General features: G+C 31.1%; 2 protein-coding genes and 1 long non-coding RNA gene across 5 annotated transcripts; 1 reads left to right on the top strand and 2 right to left on the bottom strand.

The window, feature by feature from the left end:
• Positions 1-3,431: 3,431 nt before the first annotated feature.
• Positions 3,432-3,914, bottom strand: LOC135266881 (uncharacterized). Of its 2 annotated transcripts, none has more exons than XR_010335089.1 (2): positions 3,779-3,914; positions 3,432-3,732 (listed from the first exon to the last, which is right to left on the bottom strand). It is a non-coding gene; the product is annotated as an uncharacterized LOC135266881 (long non-coding RNA). The 2 variants fall into 2 exon arrangements; XR_010335090.1 differs by having other exon boundaries at positions 3,432-3,710.
• Positions 3,895-7,330, top strand: LOC103312236 (odorant receptor Or1). Of its 2 annotated transcripts, XM_064358294.1 has the most exons (4): positions 3,895-5,974; positions 6,902-7,057; positions 7,106-7,196; positions 7,246-7,330. In XM_064358294.1, the coding sequence occupies exons 1-3, from the start codon at positions 4,901-4,903 to the stop codon at positions 7,163-7,165; spliced, it is 1,290 nt and encodes a 429-aa protein (XP_064214364.1). In that variant the 5' UTR covers positions 3,895-4,900; the 3' UTR covers positions 7,166-7,196; positions 7,246-7,330. The 2 variants fall into 2 exon arrangements, with proteins under 2 accessions (XP_064214364.1, XP_015833039.1); XM_015977553.2 differs by having other exon boundaries at positions 7,106-7,330.
• Positions 7,331-9,776: 2,446 nt separating this feature from the next.
• Positions 9,777-11,159, bottom strand: LOC103312238 (odorant receptor 94a). Its single transcript, XM_015977545.2, has 5 exons — positions 10,589-11,159; positions 10,297-10,396; positions 10,142-10,246; positions 9,941-10,096; positions 9,777-9,887 (listed from the first exon to the last, which is right to left on the bottom strand). Exons 1-5 carry the CDS (start codon positions 11,068-11,070, stop codon positions 9,831-9,833), a joined length of 900 nt encoding a protein of 299 aa, XP_015833031.2. The 5' UTR covers positions 11,071-11,159; the 3' UTR covers positions 9,777-9,830.
• Positions 11,160-19,774: the final 8,615 nt, after the last annotated feature.

Genomic DNA, 19,774 nt, shown 5'->3' with positions numbered 1-19,774 from the left:
TTACGCCCTAGTCCTTTCTTTTTACTTTACACTTATTTAAAACTGCTTTTCGTGAGAAAACCGTCATATGGACGTTTTTGAGACATTAATAATAAAAAAATATGACTTGAAATTTCACAATTGAACAAATTTTCAGTTTTTGTTAGCTCGCGTTTTGAACTGATGTCGTGTTAAAAAATGTATTCAGAAAACAAATTCGATTTTGTTCTGACGATCAAACCAAACATTCTCTTTTTAAAAATTGTGGGTTTGTGGCCTGTGGACAACAATGATGTTTATCGAATATATACTCTGATTGTCACAGTTTTTTTTATGGGTGTTTTCGATTTCACTCGTATCATGAATATATTCTTCGTATACACAGATTTAAAAGTTTTGACTGCTACTATCTACCTTACTGTCACCGATATCACGGTTTTGGTCAAAACGTGCCTTTTTATGAGTAATATCAAAACTTTAAAACGACTAATTGTAACTATAAACTGCGATGTGTTTCAACCTAAAACCGACCACCAGAAACAACTCGTGCAAAGTGGATTGAAAGCTTGGAAAGTTAGTTATATGGTTTTTTGGTCGCTGGTGTTTTGCTGTTTAGTGATGTGGACTGTATCTCCAATCATACAAGCAACTCCAGCAGGTCGTAAACCATTGCCCTTACCGGCATGGTACCCTTACAATACCGATATAACGCCTTTTTATGAAATTACTTATGTTTGTCAAGTCATAAGTATGTGGTTTTTGGCCACCGCTAATATGAATATGGATAGTCTGATTGCCGCTTTGATGATATATGTGGGAGCTCAGTGTGATATTTTATCGGATAATTTAAAAAAAATGAAGACATTTTCAAAAATTAAAGAAGAGCAAGCTAAGTTTAATCAAACGTTAATAGACAGAATTGAGCACCATAAAAAAATTTTACAGTATGACAAAATTTGAGTGCCATAATAATTTTTGACTTATTTTACATTTCTAGATTTGCGTATGATTGTAACGCGTCATACAATTTTATTATTTTGGCTCAATTTTTTACCAGTTCTTTAGCGATAGCACTGAGTATGTTTCAGTTAACGTTGGTAAGGTGCTTATAATTGTTTTTGATACCTAATTATTTAGCTTTTGAAAAGGTTGATCCACTCAGTATGGAAAGTTTTCCACTTTTATCGTATGCTTTTGGAATGGCATTACAAATTTTTTTGTATTGTTGGTTTGGAAACGAAGTAGAGGCAAAGGTAAGAAAAATCGTAAATGGTAACACCAAAAAAACACAATCATAGTTATTTTTGCGCCGTTTTAATTGGCAAACTGCTCATATGAAAATTTCGCAGTTGTCTCATTACGCTTTTTGCGCTTACAAACAACTCAAATCGCCTACAAATTTGTAAATTTAAGGATCTATTAAAAACGGAACAAATTACTTACGAATTCTTTAATGAATCGTTTTACTTTGGCGTGAGTCATTGATATGGGCATGATCTATTACACCTACACTGTCTATGATATCGAAATGAGTTAAAGAGAATCGAATCTTACATACTGATCAAAATGGAGAAAAAAACATTTTTGTGAAGACTGCTTTGGAAAAAACGCCAACAATTTTGTTTTTAAACAAACTATAAATTTTTGAGGTTTAATTATTGATTTTGGATCTACATAGAAGTTTCATATTTCCGCGAAGCCTATACTTATTTATAATTTAAAACCTAAACGACATGAAAAGCTAGAATTTTATTCACGCAAAACAAACAAAACAAGACAAAGAAGGCCTTAGAAAAAGCGATGATAAATTTAGATTTCTTGTAAAAAAAGTGCCTGAAAAATGTCGTACTTGAAAACGTCTAGTTCTTTTGGTACTTGCTTAAAAAATCAAACCAAAATTACAATTTTTTTATTTTTCTCAATAATTCAAAAACGAAAGTAAATGGCTACACAAAAAATTGCTCGACTGATACAAGGAAGAAAATTAATTTTGTTGTTAAAAACTTAGTCCAAATTTTAAAAGTATTTAAGCAGTCACCTTTTGAAACAACTGATGAAGCATTGCCAAGCGGCATTTTCTGTCCCACTGGAAAAAACTGTCAAAAGTGTGTGCGCGCTGTTAGAAAAGTAAAGTTGTTTTAATTTGGTAAAATTACATTAAAAACGAACAACAGTGGCAGAAATTTATGTGTTGTTGAAAAAGAAAACAATATTTGTCTATGGAAAATGTCGTTGGGCTTCTTGAGAAATGTTATTCAAATGAAGCCTTTATGAAGTTTAAAGATTAAAGAATCGGCATTAATTTGAAGACACAGGAAGCGTACGTATACTAAATCGAGTGAGAACAAAACACGTCACTAGAAACGAAGAAATAGTTGGGGCTGTAATTCAAAATTTTGAAAAGAATCCAACCATCAACGTACAAAATATTTCCAAACTCCTGAACGTTCAAGTGTCTCAAATTTTTCAGTTGTTGTTCATTCTTTTAGTCCTTTTTGAAAGAATTAAAGCATCCAGTACAACAAGTAATTTAAAAATATTGTTTTTTAACTTTGTAAGGGTAAAAGATAAATGTGAAATGTCACTTGCGTGACACTTACGTACGTTTGTACGAGTAGGAGTAACCAAAATTAAGTGGTATTTTAGTGCCCATCTGTTTCATAGGGACCTACGATTTTGCATCTGTATCCACGTTTAACAGTTTGTTTCTCATTTTTCTTGCAAAACAGGTCTCTTTCTCGGACGAGTTTTTTCTTACAGCATTTTTTATTGACAACTAATTTTTCAATATAAGTCTTAAAAGACTTAACATTCTAAAAAGACATGTAAGAATTACGTTTTTAGGACTTGACTTGTTGCATTAATTGCACTTTAATCTTTACCTTCTAAAATATCTGCATTTTAAATTTCATTAAAATTCGTTGACAAATATCTGAAATATCAGGCTCAAAAGTCTTAAGTGATACACCCTGTATAGTAATTAGAATTACCACTTAGTTATGTACAGTAATTTTCTTTGCAGCTAACACAAAAAAATCCAAACAAAAGTGCCAAAAAAATATTTGTTTTTGTTTAAAAAAAAATCTTGAGAAGCTAAAAAAATGTTGCAAAACGTTTTATTTAGAACAAAATCTGGTCATTATTGTCACATTGTATCCTCCATTGCTGTTGCTTTAATGAATTTGTTTGCCTAACGTTTCTCGAATAGCCAACATCCTAGTGACATGATTTTTAAACATCCTGAGAGGGAACTTAGAAGAAATTTACCTCTTTGCGAAAGAAGAAAACACACTGCTAGGACTTTGGAAAATAAAGTATGTGTAATAGTTTACATAACAGAACCAACAGGCATCAGCCAGACTTCAATTTGTCTATTCTGAGAGAAAATAAATTTCATCCTTATCATGTGCAGCAAGTACGAGAACTTGCTGAAAACTGAATTTGAACACAGATTAGAGTTTTATTTCTTTATCAAAACACACATACAAGTTGACAACAACTTTCTTCAAAAAAATTTATTCAGTGATGAAGCCCAATTTTCTGACAATGATAGTGTACCACAGTCATTACTATGCTTAGAAAAATCCACTGTGGATAAGTAAAACATATTTCCAATGAATTGTTTTGGTGACTGTTTGGTGTGGATCTCGCATCTTTGTAAATTACATAATTGGGCCATTTTTCTACTACAGAAAACAAACAGAAGGCCAACATTTTGAATTATTTTTTCCCTAAAAATCATTTTTTGTCTCCCTGTTTATTGTTGTGATTTATGTTTTAGAAAAAATTGTTTGCCTACCTGTAATGTTTATTCTTTCATACATTTTGTATTGGAATTTCACCGAAAAGTCTTTTCTACTTTCTCTTTCATTCCGCGAGCACTAAATGACACTAATGACCGTTCTCTGTGCTGATGTCAGAGTGACATAAGATAATAGATAACTTGCAAATTCAAATTTAAATTGAGTCAAAGGTGTAAATAAAATATGTTTTTTGTGTTGCCTCGGCAGATCGTCAGGCTCTTTATTTTATCTGAATTACTCTGTATATCTATTTGAGCACATTTAAAGTAGCTTTAAGTACGATACCTTTTCAAAACTGTTATTATCGTTGATATCTGAAAATGTACTTATAACGATCATAATACAGTTGAACATCAAGAACATCAACGGTCGTGACCCTTTTAAAAAAATACTTTACCACTTTTTGAGTTCATTTTTATAAACAATTTTTAAATATAATATTTTTTTCCTGATTGAATAATTAAGTTGCTGCAAAATATACATTTATTACTGTAAAACATTAAGCACTAAATTTAGTAGGTCTTCGAAATTAATCATTGCGTAGATGATGATTATCTCTTCAAAAAGTATCATAATCACAAATGAAAAATATTGTTTAAATTATAAAATTCTCACTGTTTCCGTAAAATAATGGTTTAGTTTCTTCACATAACAAAAACGAAAAAAAAAACTGGAAGTTAGATTACCATTTAAACGTTAATTTGGGTGCATAATTCATATAATATACTATACACAATCATTATAATGATCTTTCATCCTTATTATAACTTATTATTTCTTAATGTAAAGTACGCCAATGGCACAAAAAGTGTGACATTTTCGTGGCATACCCTTGAACGAACAAAAGACACGTCTCAGAACAGCCTCATAAAATAAAAACGCCGAGGTAAATGTAAATTATAGGATGCAAGTGTTTTTCTATAAGACCCCTTTATTAGAAAATTTATTTTAATTAGAGAAACTAATAATTATCTGTTATGTAAAAATGTTGTCCTTGAAATTTTTGACATCCCCTCAATTAATGTGTACCCTATTATTAAATTATTTTTCTTTTATTAGTTAACGGCCCTCGAAAATCAATCAATAAAATTGTAAATAATAGAAAAAGGCATTTCAAGATGAAACTGTCATCAGTTACAACTTGTCTGTTTTCAAGTGATTTTCACACCCGAATGAATTTTGATTGGAAAGATACAATAAAATTAAATTTTCTCATGATGAAAATTGTGGGATTGTGGCCAAAGGAAAAGTACAAAATCAACTTTTACACTTTATATACCCTGATTTCGGTAAATTTATTCATATGTGGACATGTTATTTTCCACACAGTGGCTGTATTTGTGGTTGGACGCGATTTGAAACATTTGATTGGAGCTTTGTATATGTCCCTCACGGAAACATTGCTATTAGTGAAAATTTGTTATTTTATCAAAAACTCTAGACTTGTTAAATCACTACTTACAAGTCTCGACGGTGACATTTTCCAGCCGAAAAATGAAAAACAGCTCGAATTAACCAATCCGAGTCTAATTTTTTGGAAAAAAGTACACAAATCGTTTGCCATACTAGTGGCAAACACTGTTTTTCTTTTTGTTTCATTGCCAATTTTGAGTAAATCGACAAAACTATATCGGTTGCCACTGGAAGCATGGTACCCTTACAACACTCAAAAGTCACCAAATTACGAAATTACTTATTTGTATCAATTCATCAGCACGCTTTTCCGAGGAATGGCCAGTGTCAGCATGGACACGTTTATTGCAGCTCTAAATATGTATATAGGAGTACAGTGTGATATATTGTGTGATAATTTGAGAAATTTAAATGAAACTAATTTTATGGAAAACTTATCACTTTGTATAAAGCACCACAAAGCCATCGTGAGGTTTGATGAATCACTTTTAATAACGGTGAAGATATGTGAACAAATTTCTTTCAGTTTTGCTCGCGAGTGTAACAAATTTTATAACGGAATAGTTTTGGGTCAATTTTTTTCGACTTCGATTGCTTTGGGATTGGCCATGTTCTTACTTAGCTTGGTAAGATTTGTAAAATTGCGATTCGTCAAAATAATGTTCTTTAAAAAGGTTACTCCCTTGAGTACAGAGAGTAATACATTGTTGTTTTATTTGGGAGCCACTACATCAGAGATTTTTTTGTACTGTTGGTTTGGCAATGAAGTCGATGTTAAGGTGAGATACTTTCCGAAATTCATTGTTATCACAGGATGTTTCAAAATGACGTTGAACTTTTCGAAATGAAATTGGCAACATTGAAAAATGTAAAGGATACAATATTTTGAAAATAGAATTTGTGCAGTTTTTTCAACAATTTTAAAAAATTAGAAAAACTGAATTATATCTAACCAGTAACTAATAATGTTTTTCGTAATTCACATAGGATTGACATAATAAAATGCATAAAACGTCCTCAGTCAATTTATAACATCGTGTTTTTTACGTGTTTTAAAATAGTTGTAAAAAATTTGAAATAGGTATAAGTTTTTGTAAAATCACAGACGAAAAAATTTGCTTTGCGTTGAAAAATTCGGAAAAACTATTTTTTTTAAACGAAACCGAATAAAGTTACGCAAATTAAGTTTTACAAAACTTAACTTCAAAGTTATCGGTCACTATGTGTTTATATACATTGAGTTAAAAAACCAGTGGTAAATATGTAGAGAAGTAAGTAATAATATGAACAAAATAAGCATAAAAATCTTATAATAAACATGGGTCCGCAAAGTAATAGTTTCAAAGAAAGAGATGGATCAAACATTTTGATCCTTAAAAATGCACAACTACACTACTACGTGTGGGCATCTACTAACTTGAATTTTAAACACTACAATTGTTTTAATTATTTTTAATATTTGCGTTATTTTGTAATAAAAATAACGTTATTTTTGATTGGATTTTGATTGCATTTTGTGTCGTTTTCTTCTTACAATATCGGCAAGCGGTGTCTTTAAACGCCGGTTGTACGCACAATATAGTCTGTAAAAACTTTTCAAGCAGATCAACTGACTATCATAATCAAGATAATTTAGTTATTCTACTTGAAAAGTTTTTACCTGCAAGTTATGTTAGTTAATAAACAGATGATTCTTTCTCTTTTAGAGCAGCAAAATTCCTTACTCAGCTTTCGAATCGGACTGGACTGGAGCACCAATTGAAGCAAAAAAGAATCTTTTGATTTTTATTTTAAGAACTCAAAAACCAATCAAAATGTCAGCAATTAATCTATTTTCCCTTTCGTTGGAAACTTTTACAACCGTAAGTTTTTCATTAATATCGTAAGTTTTTGCATACCAATAATTTCAGATTTTGAGAACATCGTGGTCATATTTCGCAGTGCTACGACAAGTTAATGGTCAAGCTTAAGAAAATTAGTGACTGCATTTTTTCACAACTTGTATTAATTTAGTTTCTTCTGGTTTCTAGTACTTAAAACAACTTTTTAGGATCTCACATTGCATTTTTTCAATTATCTGTCTCACGTATTTATTATTGTAGTTACTATTAAATAAAAGGCCACATATCCTTGCATATTATTATTTATCTATGATAATAAATGGAAAATTCCTTCAAAAGCACTAAGTAAAGAAACGTGAGGCCTGTGCGGCCATACCACACCTTCATTATCAAGAACCTAAAAATCACTTCGCACCAGCAGCACAGTCAACAAAAATGAAGAATTATGAATTGTTTACCCAGCCCTCGGACAAACAAAGATTAGACCCAACAACTGACCAGAAACGTGACCAAAGCGCACATTAGAGCTTCCACCTGTGAAAAACACATATCCCCTTTGGAATTGACACAAACGATAAAGTCAAAGCTGCAACTTGTATAACAAAAAATCGTATTCAATGACACTTTTCTTGTATTCTAAGGGAAAGATTCTGATCCTCGATCAGAGGCCATAAAATTTTATCGCTACTTCAGACATCCATTTTACACTTATTCAATAATAATCTGTTTATTTATGTACCCTCAGTGCTGGAGTGGATGTCATCAAAGCTACGAATTTTTAAATTTCTGCAAATAAGTTTATTTGAAATAAATTTAATTTTATTGTTGCCGCCTTATAACGGTGTGAATTGATGTCTAGAGTGGCGCCTGTGCTCTATACTTTAATACCTTATCTGCGTTTATTAAGTAGGCACACACACACACATAGAGGTACTAATGGAACCATCACGACTTGTGAAGAACGGCCGCGCCTCCAGTACTCTGAGAGGTGGGTGTGAATTATTTGTTTTAATTTTAGAGCTTTCTCGTCAAAAGAAATGGCCGTTTGTGGTACCACCAAGAAAGTTATTGTTCAAGCGGTACTCGTAGTAGAAATTGCTAGTAACTTTTCCCGAAAAAATGGTTCACATTTAGAAAAATCCTCTGTGGGTTAATTTTCAAAAATTATTTATTTTAAAAAAATACAATTTGATGAAATACTTTATTAATTGCCATGCGAATATACAGTGGGTGTATCAGAAATACGTGTGTTAATTTTAACACGTAATAAAACTTAACAAATACAACAAATTTTCTGTATAACATTTTGCAAAATTCTTAATTATTGTTTTCACTGATTTTCTCCTTTTGTTTGTCCAAACGAGCCGCTCAATGTTTAATAATCAGTGTGTATTCATAGCAACAATTTGCATTGTTGTTTTAAATTGTTTAAATTGTGCGTTTCTATCACAATGAAAATAGTTCGGCTCTTTTATTTAGGCGGGTACACGTTTCAGTATGTTATCTTTTTTCAAATTTTAATTAAATTTGCAAAAGTTTTATTGACAAATTATAAATAAAAAAAGATTTTAAAAAGGTGTATTTCTGATACACCCTATATATAGTAATATATGACCAGAAAGAGGGCTTTTCTTTAAAAATATTATTTACTCTTGGGTTGGCTTCTAAAAAAAATTTTAGATGTTGAATGAAAATCATCATAAGAACCTCTTTGTCCACAACTTCAATAGACCAAGTTTTTACGATAATTTTCATCCAAATTTTGTTGATTAACATTAATTAAACTACTAAATCGATTCGTGAGACACCAGTTTTCTTCATAACAGACGTGACTTCAAGAATCTAAAGAATATAATTATTACCTTCTTTTATTACATGAAGGAATACGGTAAGTAGGTAAATATTAATTCACAATTAATTTGGTGTTTGTTTAGCAATGAAATGTGAGTAACAATTTAACCCTGATTTAAAATTTCTATAAATCATCCCAAAATCCACGAAAACAAAGATCATTATACACTTTGTATTTAGTGTGAAACATAAAAATATTACAAAATAATGAAAACTGAAAAAGTTTACAAAGTAAATTTCAAGCTCTAGATTTTTTTAAATATAACTTAAGGATTTTTATCAAGATTTTTCCCGTAATATACACATGCTACTCAACAACGTACAACTGAGTTGGTGCGCCAGTTTTTGAGCACTCTTTATACATACATGTTTTTATATAATCTTACATACAATATCAGTTTGCTAAAACAGCGTACGACATGAACAAAAAATAAACATTTTAAGTGGACATGTCCGGTTATTCGCGTCATGTATCAGGAAATCCTTATTACATTTCGCACAACGCAAATTCTTGTTACTTACTCCAAAAAATATTGGACAAAAGATATACAAACCCTAAAAATTAACTACACCGTACGTGCAGATGTAAAAGAATTTGTGGTGAAATTAATATCTATATTCTAGTCGCGATGTTAACGAATTCAGTTAGCCCCAAGTGATAGACTTCGCAAAAGCATTTATTATCATCAACCCCAAAAAGGTAGCTCGAATTAACATGCTACTTTATAAAAACAAAAAGTATTCGAATACGAAATGAGACTATAAAAGTGGAAGCCTTAAATTATACCTAAATTTTTTCGCACACGGAATGGAATGCTGCTGTAATGACAAATAAATTATATGGTAGGGAAATTTCTAAACAGTCGTCAAAAATAAATGAAAGTTTGAATTCGGTGCTTGAAAACTGTATTACTTACTAATCATTAAAAAATAACATGACCAATTAGCGATTATTGACATTATAGAGCAAGGCAAAGTAGGAATAAGCAGACCGAATAATCTGAAAAGAACGAAACAATTTATTTATTTAGAAAATGATTAAGGACAAAGTACCGTCATAAACGTGCTTAGGGAAAGGGCAAACAAATTTATCGCGGTAAATTTAATCGGACGTTTACATCTTTCACAAAGAATAAGAATTGTTCTTCGAATATTAATCGGTTGTTCATACCAATCAGACTTGTAGATGGAGTACGACATCCGACTACTCTGTAAAAAAAAGTAAAATTTGTTTAAATGTTGTTTAAAACTTACCTTAACTTCAACTTCATTACCGTAATAACAGTAAAGCAAAATTTCTGTAGTAATTCCGAGTATGTAATTTAAATGTATGGCAGCAATGCCACTCAGAGGATTAACCTACAGTTGAAAAAAAAATAAAACATAATAAAGATCATTGGTACTTTTACCAAACTTAACTGAAACATAGTAAGGGCTAAGACCATGGTACTTGTGGCAAATTGACCCAAAATTATCATGTTAAATATATTGTTACTTTTCCGTGCATAACTAAAAATAAAAATAATAATAGTAATAACAATTGCAGTAACAATTTATTGAGTAAAATACCAGGTGATTAGTTTCAAACCCGAATACTCTATTATTTCCAAAGTATTGTCAATGTTCTTAATATTACTTTAGGTCCCTAATGTTTCACATAAATTATTATAATCACCTGGTATAGATCGCCTGAATCATTACCTTACAATTTTCTTGTGGTGTTTAATACAACTGATAAGATGTTTGTGAAAATAATCCGAATTGCCATAAAGGTTACTTAAATCGTCACAAAGAATATCACACTGTGTTCCGATGTAGACCATCAAAGCCATCGTCACTGTATCCAAATTCATATTCGCGATGGTTATAACCCATATGCACACCACTTGATATAAATAAACAATACAGTAATTTAATGTAGTACTTGTTTGAAAAGGGTACCAAGCCACAAAAGGAAACCTCTGTTCTGGGTTAAAAAATGGCGCAATCGACCACAAAAACACATTCATTGCGACTATTACCGAAAACACGGTGTAAGACAATTTCCATAATTTCAAAGACGGTTTAACTAAATCCACTTGAGTGTCGGATTTTGGTAAAAACTGTGGAGTGTTGAGAACCGCCAACATCTGTTTAATCATTTTTAAATTCCTGACAAAGAAATACATTTTTGCAGCTGCCATGATATTTGTTGTTAACACAAAAATCGTGTTTGCTAACGCTTCCAAGTCAGAGTAAACAAAATACGTGAGAATGAGTTGAGAGAGGTTGTGACCACCGATTATAAAAATTGCGTTAAATATTGCGTAAAATGTGTAAAAGTTTGGTTTGTAGAATTCTGCTTCAGGCCATAGTCCCACACACTTCAAGAGGAAAAGATTGATTCCAATTGTTGTTGACCAATCAAATTCTTTCAGTCCTTTGAAAACATAAGTGCTAATAAATGTATTTAACAACGATAATTTTACCCCAACTATCTACTGTCATATTTTTACATCCACACTTAACAAAGATCTGTACATAAGTGAATTTTTCCGACTTTCACTAAAAATTATAGCCTTCAAAAACGAAAAGTAAAAAATTAATTCACTAATGCAATATATATTGAAATTACGCCGCAACTGAAATTCCGTGAAACCATCAATTATAGCCTTTAGTAATTAGGATTCAGCTACCTACTTATTAAAATTTCTTTTGATGCTTAAATGTTATCTCTCATTACTTTTCGTGAGAAAGTAGACAGATGTATTAATAAATATATTTTAACATGTTTCACATTTAACACAGACTCAAACTAACTCGACTTTCATTACGCAGTTTGCGTGAGAAAAACAAATACCGATGATTAATTAAAAATTGTTGGGGTAATTTTCTGAGTTGAGTCAATAAAAGAGCATCCTCCCATTTTTAACACCAAGAGCACAATGGTATCATAATTACAGAATAATGCTCCATTAAATTTATGTTTCACAAGCAGCTAACATACTCATCGTCAATAACTGATTAAAAATACCTAACTACTTTTACAAAAATTATTTATCAATAATGTAAAATAATCAGTCTTATTTTGGAATTTTGATATCCTCAAATATTTGCAGATTATTTTTTTAAAGGACGTTTTTTATACCATTTTAAATGAAACAATGAACATTTTTATATTGTTTTTATTTTATTGTTGATTATACAAACAATACCTAAACACTGATACAAAATATTTCAAAATTACATCAAGAAAAATGTAAGAGAACTTTGTTTTTATACAGGGCTTCGCTATCTCGAAGTTCTACTGTGTCACTGAACTGTATTAACCAAAAAAAAATTGGCTTCTTATAGTACTAGCTAAATGATAAAAGTAATACCATAATAGGTATGGTATATGCAATAAAAAATACATATAATATAAAATTGTACAGAGTGAATTTAAAGTAACGCATAAAATCCGTAATCCTTTTGTTTTTTAAAAACAGGTTACTTGTTCTGACCCAACTAGCGGTAGTCACTGCGACTAATATGGCGGCGCCATGACGTCATCATAGATTTTTTTAATTCAATGTTATTTAAATGGAATTCTACAGAAAATCCAAAACCAAACAGGAGAAAAAAAAATAAAAAATTGAAATTTTTATTATAAACAACTATTTACGAGTATTTTTACTATTTTATTATGAAGGCTCAATTCTGACCAAACTGGATCAGTCACAGTGGCCAATTCATACCTTCTTAATTTGCACTGGTGACGTCATTGCGTCGCCATATTGACCGTTGATCCATATAGGTTAGAATTGAGCTTTGAGCTCAATTAAAATGCTAAGTCACTCGTTTTTGTATTTTTTTAATTTTAGAAAAATAAAAGACTTACGAATTTTATGCTTTAAACTCACTTTGTATACAGGGTGGTTCACGTAATTTGATGAATGATGACTGGCAAGCTTTAAAAGCGAAAAATTATCCCTTTTTACTTTGATTTGATACATCAACTAAAATTCCTTGACAATCCATTACTGAAAACTTTCCAATATGTACATTTCTTGTTGAAATCATTTCAACAATAATAACGTATAACTGGTTGCATACATAAATTAATAACGGTCATAAAGTTATAGGAATCATCTTACACATAAACATTTAGGTAATAGTTACTCGTACTGTATTAAGGGTGTAAAGCAGCATAAAGAAAACGTCAAGAGATGTTTTTGTTCAGGTAAATCTGGCAGTAATAGTCTGATTATATTGTATCTGTGCACAAAACTCATACGTTTTATTTACCTACCACAAAAAAGTACCTGAACAAATGCATTTTGAATTGTCCCATGATATCCACTTACAAATGTTTATTACAAAAAATTATTCTTACATTGATACCTAGATTTAAAGTTTAAAACAGAAAGAATCCTTAGTGCAATGGTCACAAACAAAATATTTTCCATAAAGTTCTTAGGTACTTATAACTATTATTTCCGGATACACTTCTTGTATTAATTATATTACAAATTGAAAATTACCATTACGAGATTTGTTGAATTACACATTACATTGGTTTCCAAAATAATTGCTTAATTTCAAACTAGAATACCTACTTGTAATACATTATCATAATAGCAGATTTTCTGTAAATCCGTAGGCTTAAAACAAAAACTGTTAAATTTAGTTTTTTCCATTTCTCCACAAAGTAGTAGAAATAAGTATATGCTAATAGACAAAACTTGTTCAAAATTAAAATCAAAAAAGAAAACATCCATCACTTTTAGCGAAAATATAAGTTTCACTGTTGTTTGATATTTGAAACAGAGTTCTATCTTCATTGCGATAATGTCTTTTTTGTTTAAAACATTTTGAAATAACTTGAATTTTAATAAACTTACAGGTGAAACCCTTGTAGTTAAAGCTATGTTGAAGTTACCAAATTTCACTATAAGTGTAAGTTTGAAGAACGTCAGAAACTGGTAATTGATAGACAATTGTAAAGACTTTGTTGCCATATCTAAAAAATTTGTGAAAGGATATGAACTAAGTATACCTACTAAACTTACTCTTGTTTTTCACAGGTCAAAACCATAAACTGATTGTAGTTCATTTTAACATTCTTGATATTTATAGTTCTGAATAATGAAGAGTTACTTTTTGCTTCTGCGCCTCATGACAAAATGCATTAGAAAATTCTCGACAAAATTAGTGATTAAAGAAAAATTCACTTTAAAAATTAATCCTGACAAAAACAGACTACTACTCGTTCTCCTTAATTAAAATAAAATTTTTATTAATTAAGGCTTACTTGCCTATTACTATATCATTTTCATTAATACTTAAAAATCAACTAAAACCATTTTTCGTGAGAAAACACCAGATGGCCAATCAAATTCTTTCTCAAAACACTGGAAATGTGTGGTACTTATGTAAGGGGTGATTATAATTTTATCAGATAAATGTCAACTGCTTATTATCTATTTTTCACATTTTTTTTAAATGCTCAAAATATAAGCACCTATTAACTTGTTAATAAATTAAAAGTTGTTGGGACTAATTTAAAAATTCTTCTTCCCACCACAAAATGAGGTTTTCTTACTTTTAGTTGTCTTTTAACAACAAGCAGAACATTTGTTCTTTTCTACTCGTAAGTTCTAAGACTGACTAAAAACAATTTCAGGTAAGTTTACTATTTTTTTTTATGTTGAAACATCTAAAATCAAATAACTATTCAAAATGAAACTACACTCATTTGTAACAAAAACTTAGTTGCAATGCCTTTCTAGGTATTTAAACCACTATTTTCTCACAAAAACGCCTCTTAGACAGAGATTCCATTAAGTCAATATCAGTTTCAAGAGTTGCTACAAGTTGATATAAGCATAGACCGGAATGTTGATTACTTTAGCAACCATTTGAGCGAACTATGAGTGAATAACTTTTTTCCCAAAATAATTGAATACACCACTTAAAAAGGATAATAGTTTATCATGATGCAAAAAAGTCATCAGTGAAGCGGCTCTCTTGATCCGGTTTGCTGGCATTTCCTTTCAGGAGCTAAGACTAAACTCTCGGAATCTTGTTATTGTTGGTTTCTTACGTGGATCAGGACGTTTTCGTCAAATTGCTTTTTGAGATTGTAATTCGTTTAGTGCGTGTTCAGGCCATATACGGGGTGCACACCCAAATGGACAATGAATGAAAAAATGCAACAATGATGAAACTGCAATTAATTTTGCGAGTGCAGTCGCTTGATATTCTCAGTAAAGAAAAAAAAACCCGCTCTTATACCAAAAGTGTATGCAGTGTAACAGACCACACATAATTTCAATTAGCGGAAATTATAAATATGGATGACTAGAGTTACCACCTTTCCGGGATAGAAATAAAATTTTTCTAAACACAAAACAAATTATTTGTGACAAGTGTTAAGTGGTGACATGTTTCGACTACTGAAAATTCAAAAACTTTCACATCAAATCAATCAACTCCAACCGACAACATTTTCAGCCTTCGGAAACTCACTCCATCGCATAATCACTGTCAAAATAAGAAGAATAAGGCGAGCTCGTGCCGAAATCTTGCGCTACAAGTCTGCTACTCAATATAACAAAGAAGCAAAAACTGTTTTTTATTTTCTGATGTGTGAAAAAACAAACGTGACAAAAGTGTATTAAAATTTCAAGTTGTGGCATTTTTGAAAGTTATTCTTAACAATCAATTTGCATTAAAATGTTAAAATGTAGATGGTAGGCGTGCGAGATAATTCCATCTCGTGCCATTAAAACTGAACATGTAGGTTTTGATTGTTTCTAAACGCCCACAAGATACGTTTGAATTTATTATTGCCTTACAATGCAAAATAACGAACAAATAATTAGAGTTAAAAAATTGTGATGTTATGACAGCGATCCAATGAATGACATCATTTAAAAAAGAAAAAAAGTTTTATAGTCATCGCCCAGCAAAACTCTGTAAATTTATTTGTTGTTTGAATATAAAACCATCCCACAACCAAACACAACAATACAAAGAACAGGTCAAAGTCCCACCCGCTGCTAAAACGGCTAATATTTTCTACTAATATTATTCGAGAAAATAGACAGGTTTCAGAAGGAATTTTTATGAATTTTTCATGAATTTATTGTAATCAACGATTTTTAACACATGTAAAATCGAATAGTGACAATTGGAGTGTCAATACAGACGATGAAAAAGTAGAGATGGCTGAAAGTGGAGGTGATTGGTCATCTAATTAACACATACCTACGAATTTTTTCAGTCTAGACATGTTTCCCATCTTAAAAATTAGATGTGTTGATACAGAGTGGATCATGCATAATAAAAACTTGAAAAAAAATCGATTTGTGTAAGCTATTTATTTCTTCGTTGCTTTTAGACGGTGTGTATACCGTCAGATGTATGTCAACAAAAAAGGCAAAAGTTCTGTTTTAATTAGAACAAATCTGTTGTTATTGCCTTGTGTTTGAAAGTCCGAGTTCTCTATCAAAGTCAATCAGATGTAACAAACCGTCTCAAGATCACATCGTGCATATGCAATGTAAAGCTACCAAAACTTGGGTATTTTTTGTATAAAAAATCATGTCAACTGCTACTTTGAAAAACTTTCAATATTCAATTCCATTAAAACACTCCAAGTCAGCTATAATATAAAACCATTTCCATTTCTATGAACCTGCATAAATAACAAAACCTGAATCATAAAAGCATGATCCGATTATAATATAATCATCTCAACCCTACTTAAGAAAAGGTAACCATTAGTCACTACATGATTAATGAGTTGTTATACAACCGAATTAGGTATTTGAAACGATTTCTAATATTTATTATTACGATCATGACAAGCCATTTCTATTGTGTTTTCAGCATTCTGCCACCTAATAAGTTATGGTAGCTTGTATCAAAATGTAAATTAAAACTTGGTAACATATTCTTAACAACTCAAAAATAAACCTTTATATTTTTCTAAACCCAACACATCAAATTATTAGAACACGTGCAGGGTGTAGTATTTACACTAACAAGTGGTTTAGGGTTACGGTCCGAACTTGTTTCACATTCCTATCCGACCTTGACCACTTTCAACCGCCACGCAGATAATTTCGAACTTTTTTTTACCTAATAAAACAATCAAAGGTTCAACCTTTACTGTAAGAGTTTGGCCGCTTAGAAACAATAAAAAATAGGAACACTGAGAGAATTTGTATCTTTATCGTCAGCCACCCGCATAAGCTTTGTTTGAAATCAATTTAATTTTTTGAAAGATACATAATTGAACTGAAGCAATGTCTGAAAGCGTTATAGAATGTTTTTATAGTCGTTTTACCAAAATGAGTACTTAGTGGTATGTATCCACACTGTAAATGAGTGCAGACACTAAATCAGAAACGGGTGCAAAACAACCACAAATATGCAACGCATGTGAATTATGCACCGGACATCTGCCCGCTGTTCTCTTCTATTTTCTTGCCTCCTAATATCAATGCTGATGACGTAGTTGATCGAGTCGTAAAAAGGCACAAGGAAGTCGTCGTCGTCGTCTATATGGTCTATAATATAATAAGTATTAACTGTGATAATATCGTCGTCATATGCCGCAAAACCAAGGCGTGAATTTGTTATCCTTAACCATTTTGTAGTCGTTAATCACGATTTCCACATGCGTGAAAAGTCTATATTTGACGCAGAATTAACACTTCCTGATCTAACTATTCGAGTATACATTTACCTAAACCCGTCGCCTTTCTATTGGTTTTCTAGCATTCAACCGAAATCTTCTTGATCTTGTCATGTGTGCACAGTTATTATAACCTTTAGAAAAGAGCTCTTCGTCGAGTAGGAGGATACAGTTTTGTTTACTCAAGTCTGGCGAGGGCGGGTAAAGCTCTTTAGATACTAACACCTGCCACATTTTCCATTGGTAAACACACACGCATACCTACATACAGACGAGGAGGAATACAATATCTGATGGTAGGTAAAGAAATTGTGAAATTTGTTTCGAGTCAAACCAGATTTTTTTCCATTCGAATGCGTTCGAAAGGGTTGCCGCAAACGCATCTCATCTTATTTAATGGACGTCTTTGTGTTACAACATTATTATCCGGCACGAGAGCAGATACAAAAATTGTAATAAGAGATGATCTGCCGCGATTGCGGCGGTATTATGATCGTAGAAAAACGAGCGAATCGAACGGAACTAATGCAAGAAAATGATGAAAGGATCTTTTTTTGATTTAGGTTTTTTTTCTATGTTTAAGTGGTGATGTTAAAATGTAATAATTGGCAATGAGTTATTATGGACTTGGGTAGTACCATAATGGTGGGCTTATTCAGTTGCTTCATGAACGAAATAAAGCATTTGCCGTGCAGGAAATTTAATATTTTTGATTTAGACTATGCAAAGAAATAAAAATTTTTCTTTTATTCCATAAACGTCGAAAATTGGGTATGAGTAGATTAAAATCGATGCATGATGCCATATCGTAATCGATCGATCAGCCATAAATAAAATTTAATATTCCCGCCGGTTACAAATCAGACGGGGTCGGTATTATGTAAATCGACTGACCAATAGATAAATCTTAATCTGGCCAGAAATTATGTCGGCGCATTAAAACTAATGTCTAGTAAATTACCCCTTTTTGGTGCTGGGGGGCATACGCAAAAGTCTCATTTAAATGCCATTCCTTGCAAAAATTAAAAATTATTATTAGCTTATTTTGTTCGAAATGGCCACAAGTTAAAGTTTTGTTGATAAGTAATACCTAAAACAATAATAATAATAATAATAATAATAATAATAATAATAATAATAGTTTCTTTTATAGGTATTAATAATATTGTTGCTTATTCCGTAGATACGAATTATTCTACAAGTGGTAACTATGGTGCATTATTTCATTTAATTATGGTCTGTTTTTTTAATAAACAATTGTCAGTGTCAAAATCGGGTATAAAAGTAGTTCATATCGCCTTAAAAGGGAAAATTGAGAAATTAGATTTATATTACGTACCCGGATTTGGGGTGAGCAATACACCTTGTTAATAAATTTCTTCATTTAAAGCCATACAACAAAAATTTGATAGAATAAAATAGCCATTTGGTAATTTTTTTTCTGTTTGTTGATTTTTTTTATTTTATCGGTGAAAAAATTTAACAAAAATTTCTAGATGTACCTCTAGAGAAAACGTTGCGTTATCTACGAACAAAAAAATCAAATAAACATATTTCTGGATCTAGCAACAATATTTATTATAGAAAAAAACTGAAAAAATCACATGAAAATAAAGAAAAAATAATAGTTATTTATTTAATGAGCTTGAGTGTAAATCGGACGCTTTATTTCACGAGTGGATTTTTAAACCACGAGTGAAAACGAGTGGTTTATCATCCACGAGGCGAAATAAATGAACCGATTTACACAAAAACGAGTTGAATACAACATTTTATTCTTCGAAATAGACACAGCAAGGCTTAAAATTGCTTCAAATTTGTTAAAAATAATCTGACGTTTCATACTGAGAAATGCCAAACAGTTGTCAAAACTTCCTTACACAGGAGAAAAACCGTAAATTTTGACAGTGTCGAAGAATAAAATTATTTATAGTAAACGCTGATTTCTGTGCGAGATAATTAATTTTTGTGATATACGGGTGTAATGAAAAATGCTTTTAGCTGTCTCACTTTGAATGAGAAATTTGGTGCAAAAAGTTTACTTTAGGTTTCTTAATAAAATCAAGCAGTTCTGATGTGAAGCAAGAGAAAAACTCTTCAAGTAATTTTGTTCTTAATAAGATCTTGCGACGTTACAATTGGTCGTTGTGAAGAAAAAAAAAAGATCCAAGAAAGTATTATAATGAGGTCGGATGATACAAAACCAACATCATTACAGCGTC

The sequence above is a fragment of the Tribolium castaneum genome, chromosome 1, assembly GCF_031307605.1.
Source record: "Tribolium castaneum strain GA2 chromosome 1, icTriCast1.1, whole genome shotgun sequence".
Classification (NCBI taxonomy): Eukaryota; Metazoa; Arthropoda; class Insecta; order Coleoptera; family Tenebrionidae; genus Tribolium; species Tribolium castaneum.
This window is presented reverse-complemented; position numbering and strand designations above follow the sequence as displayed.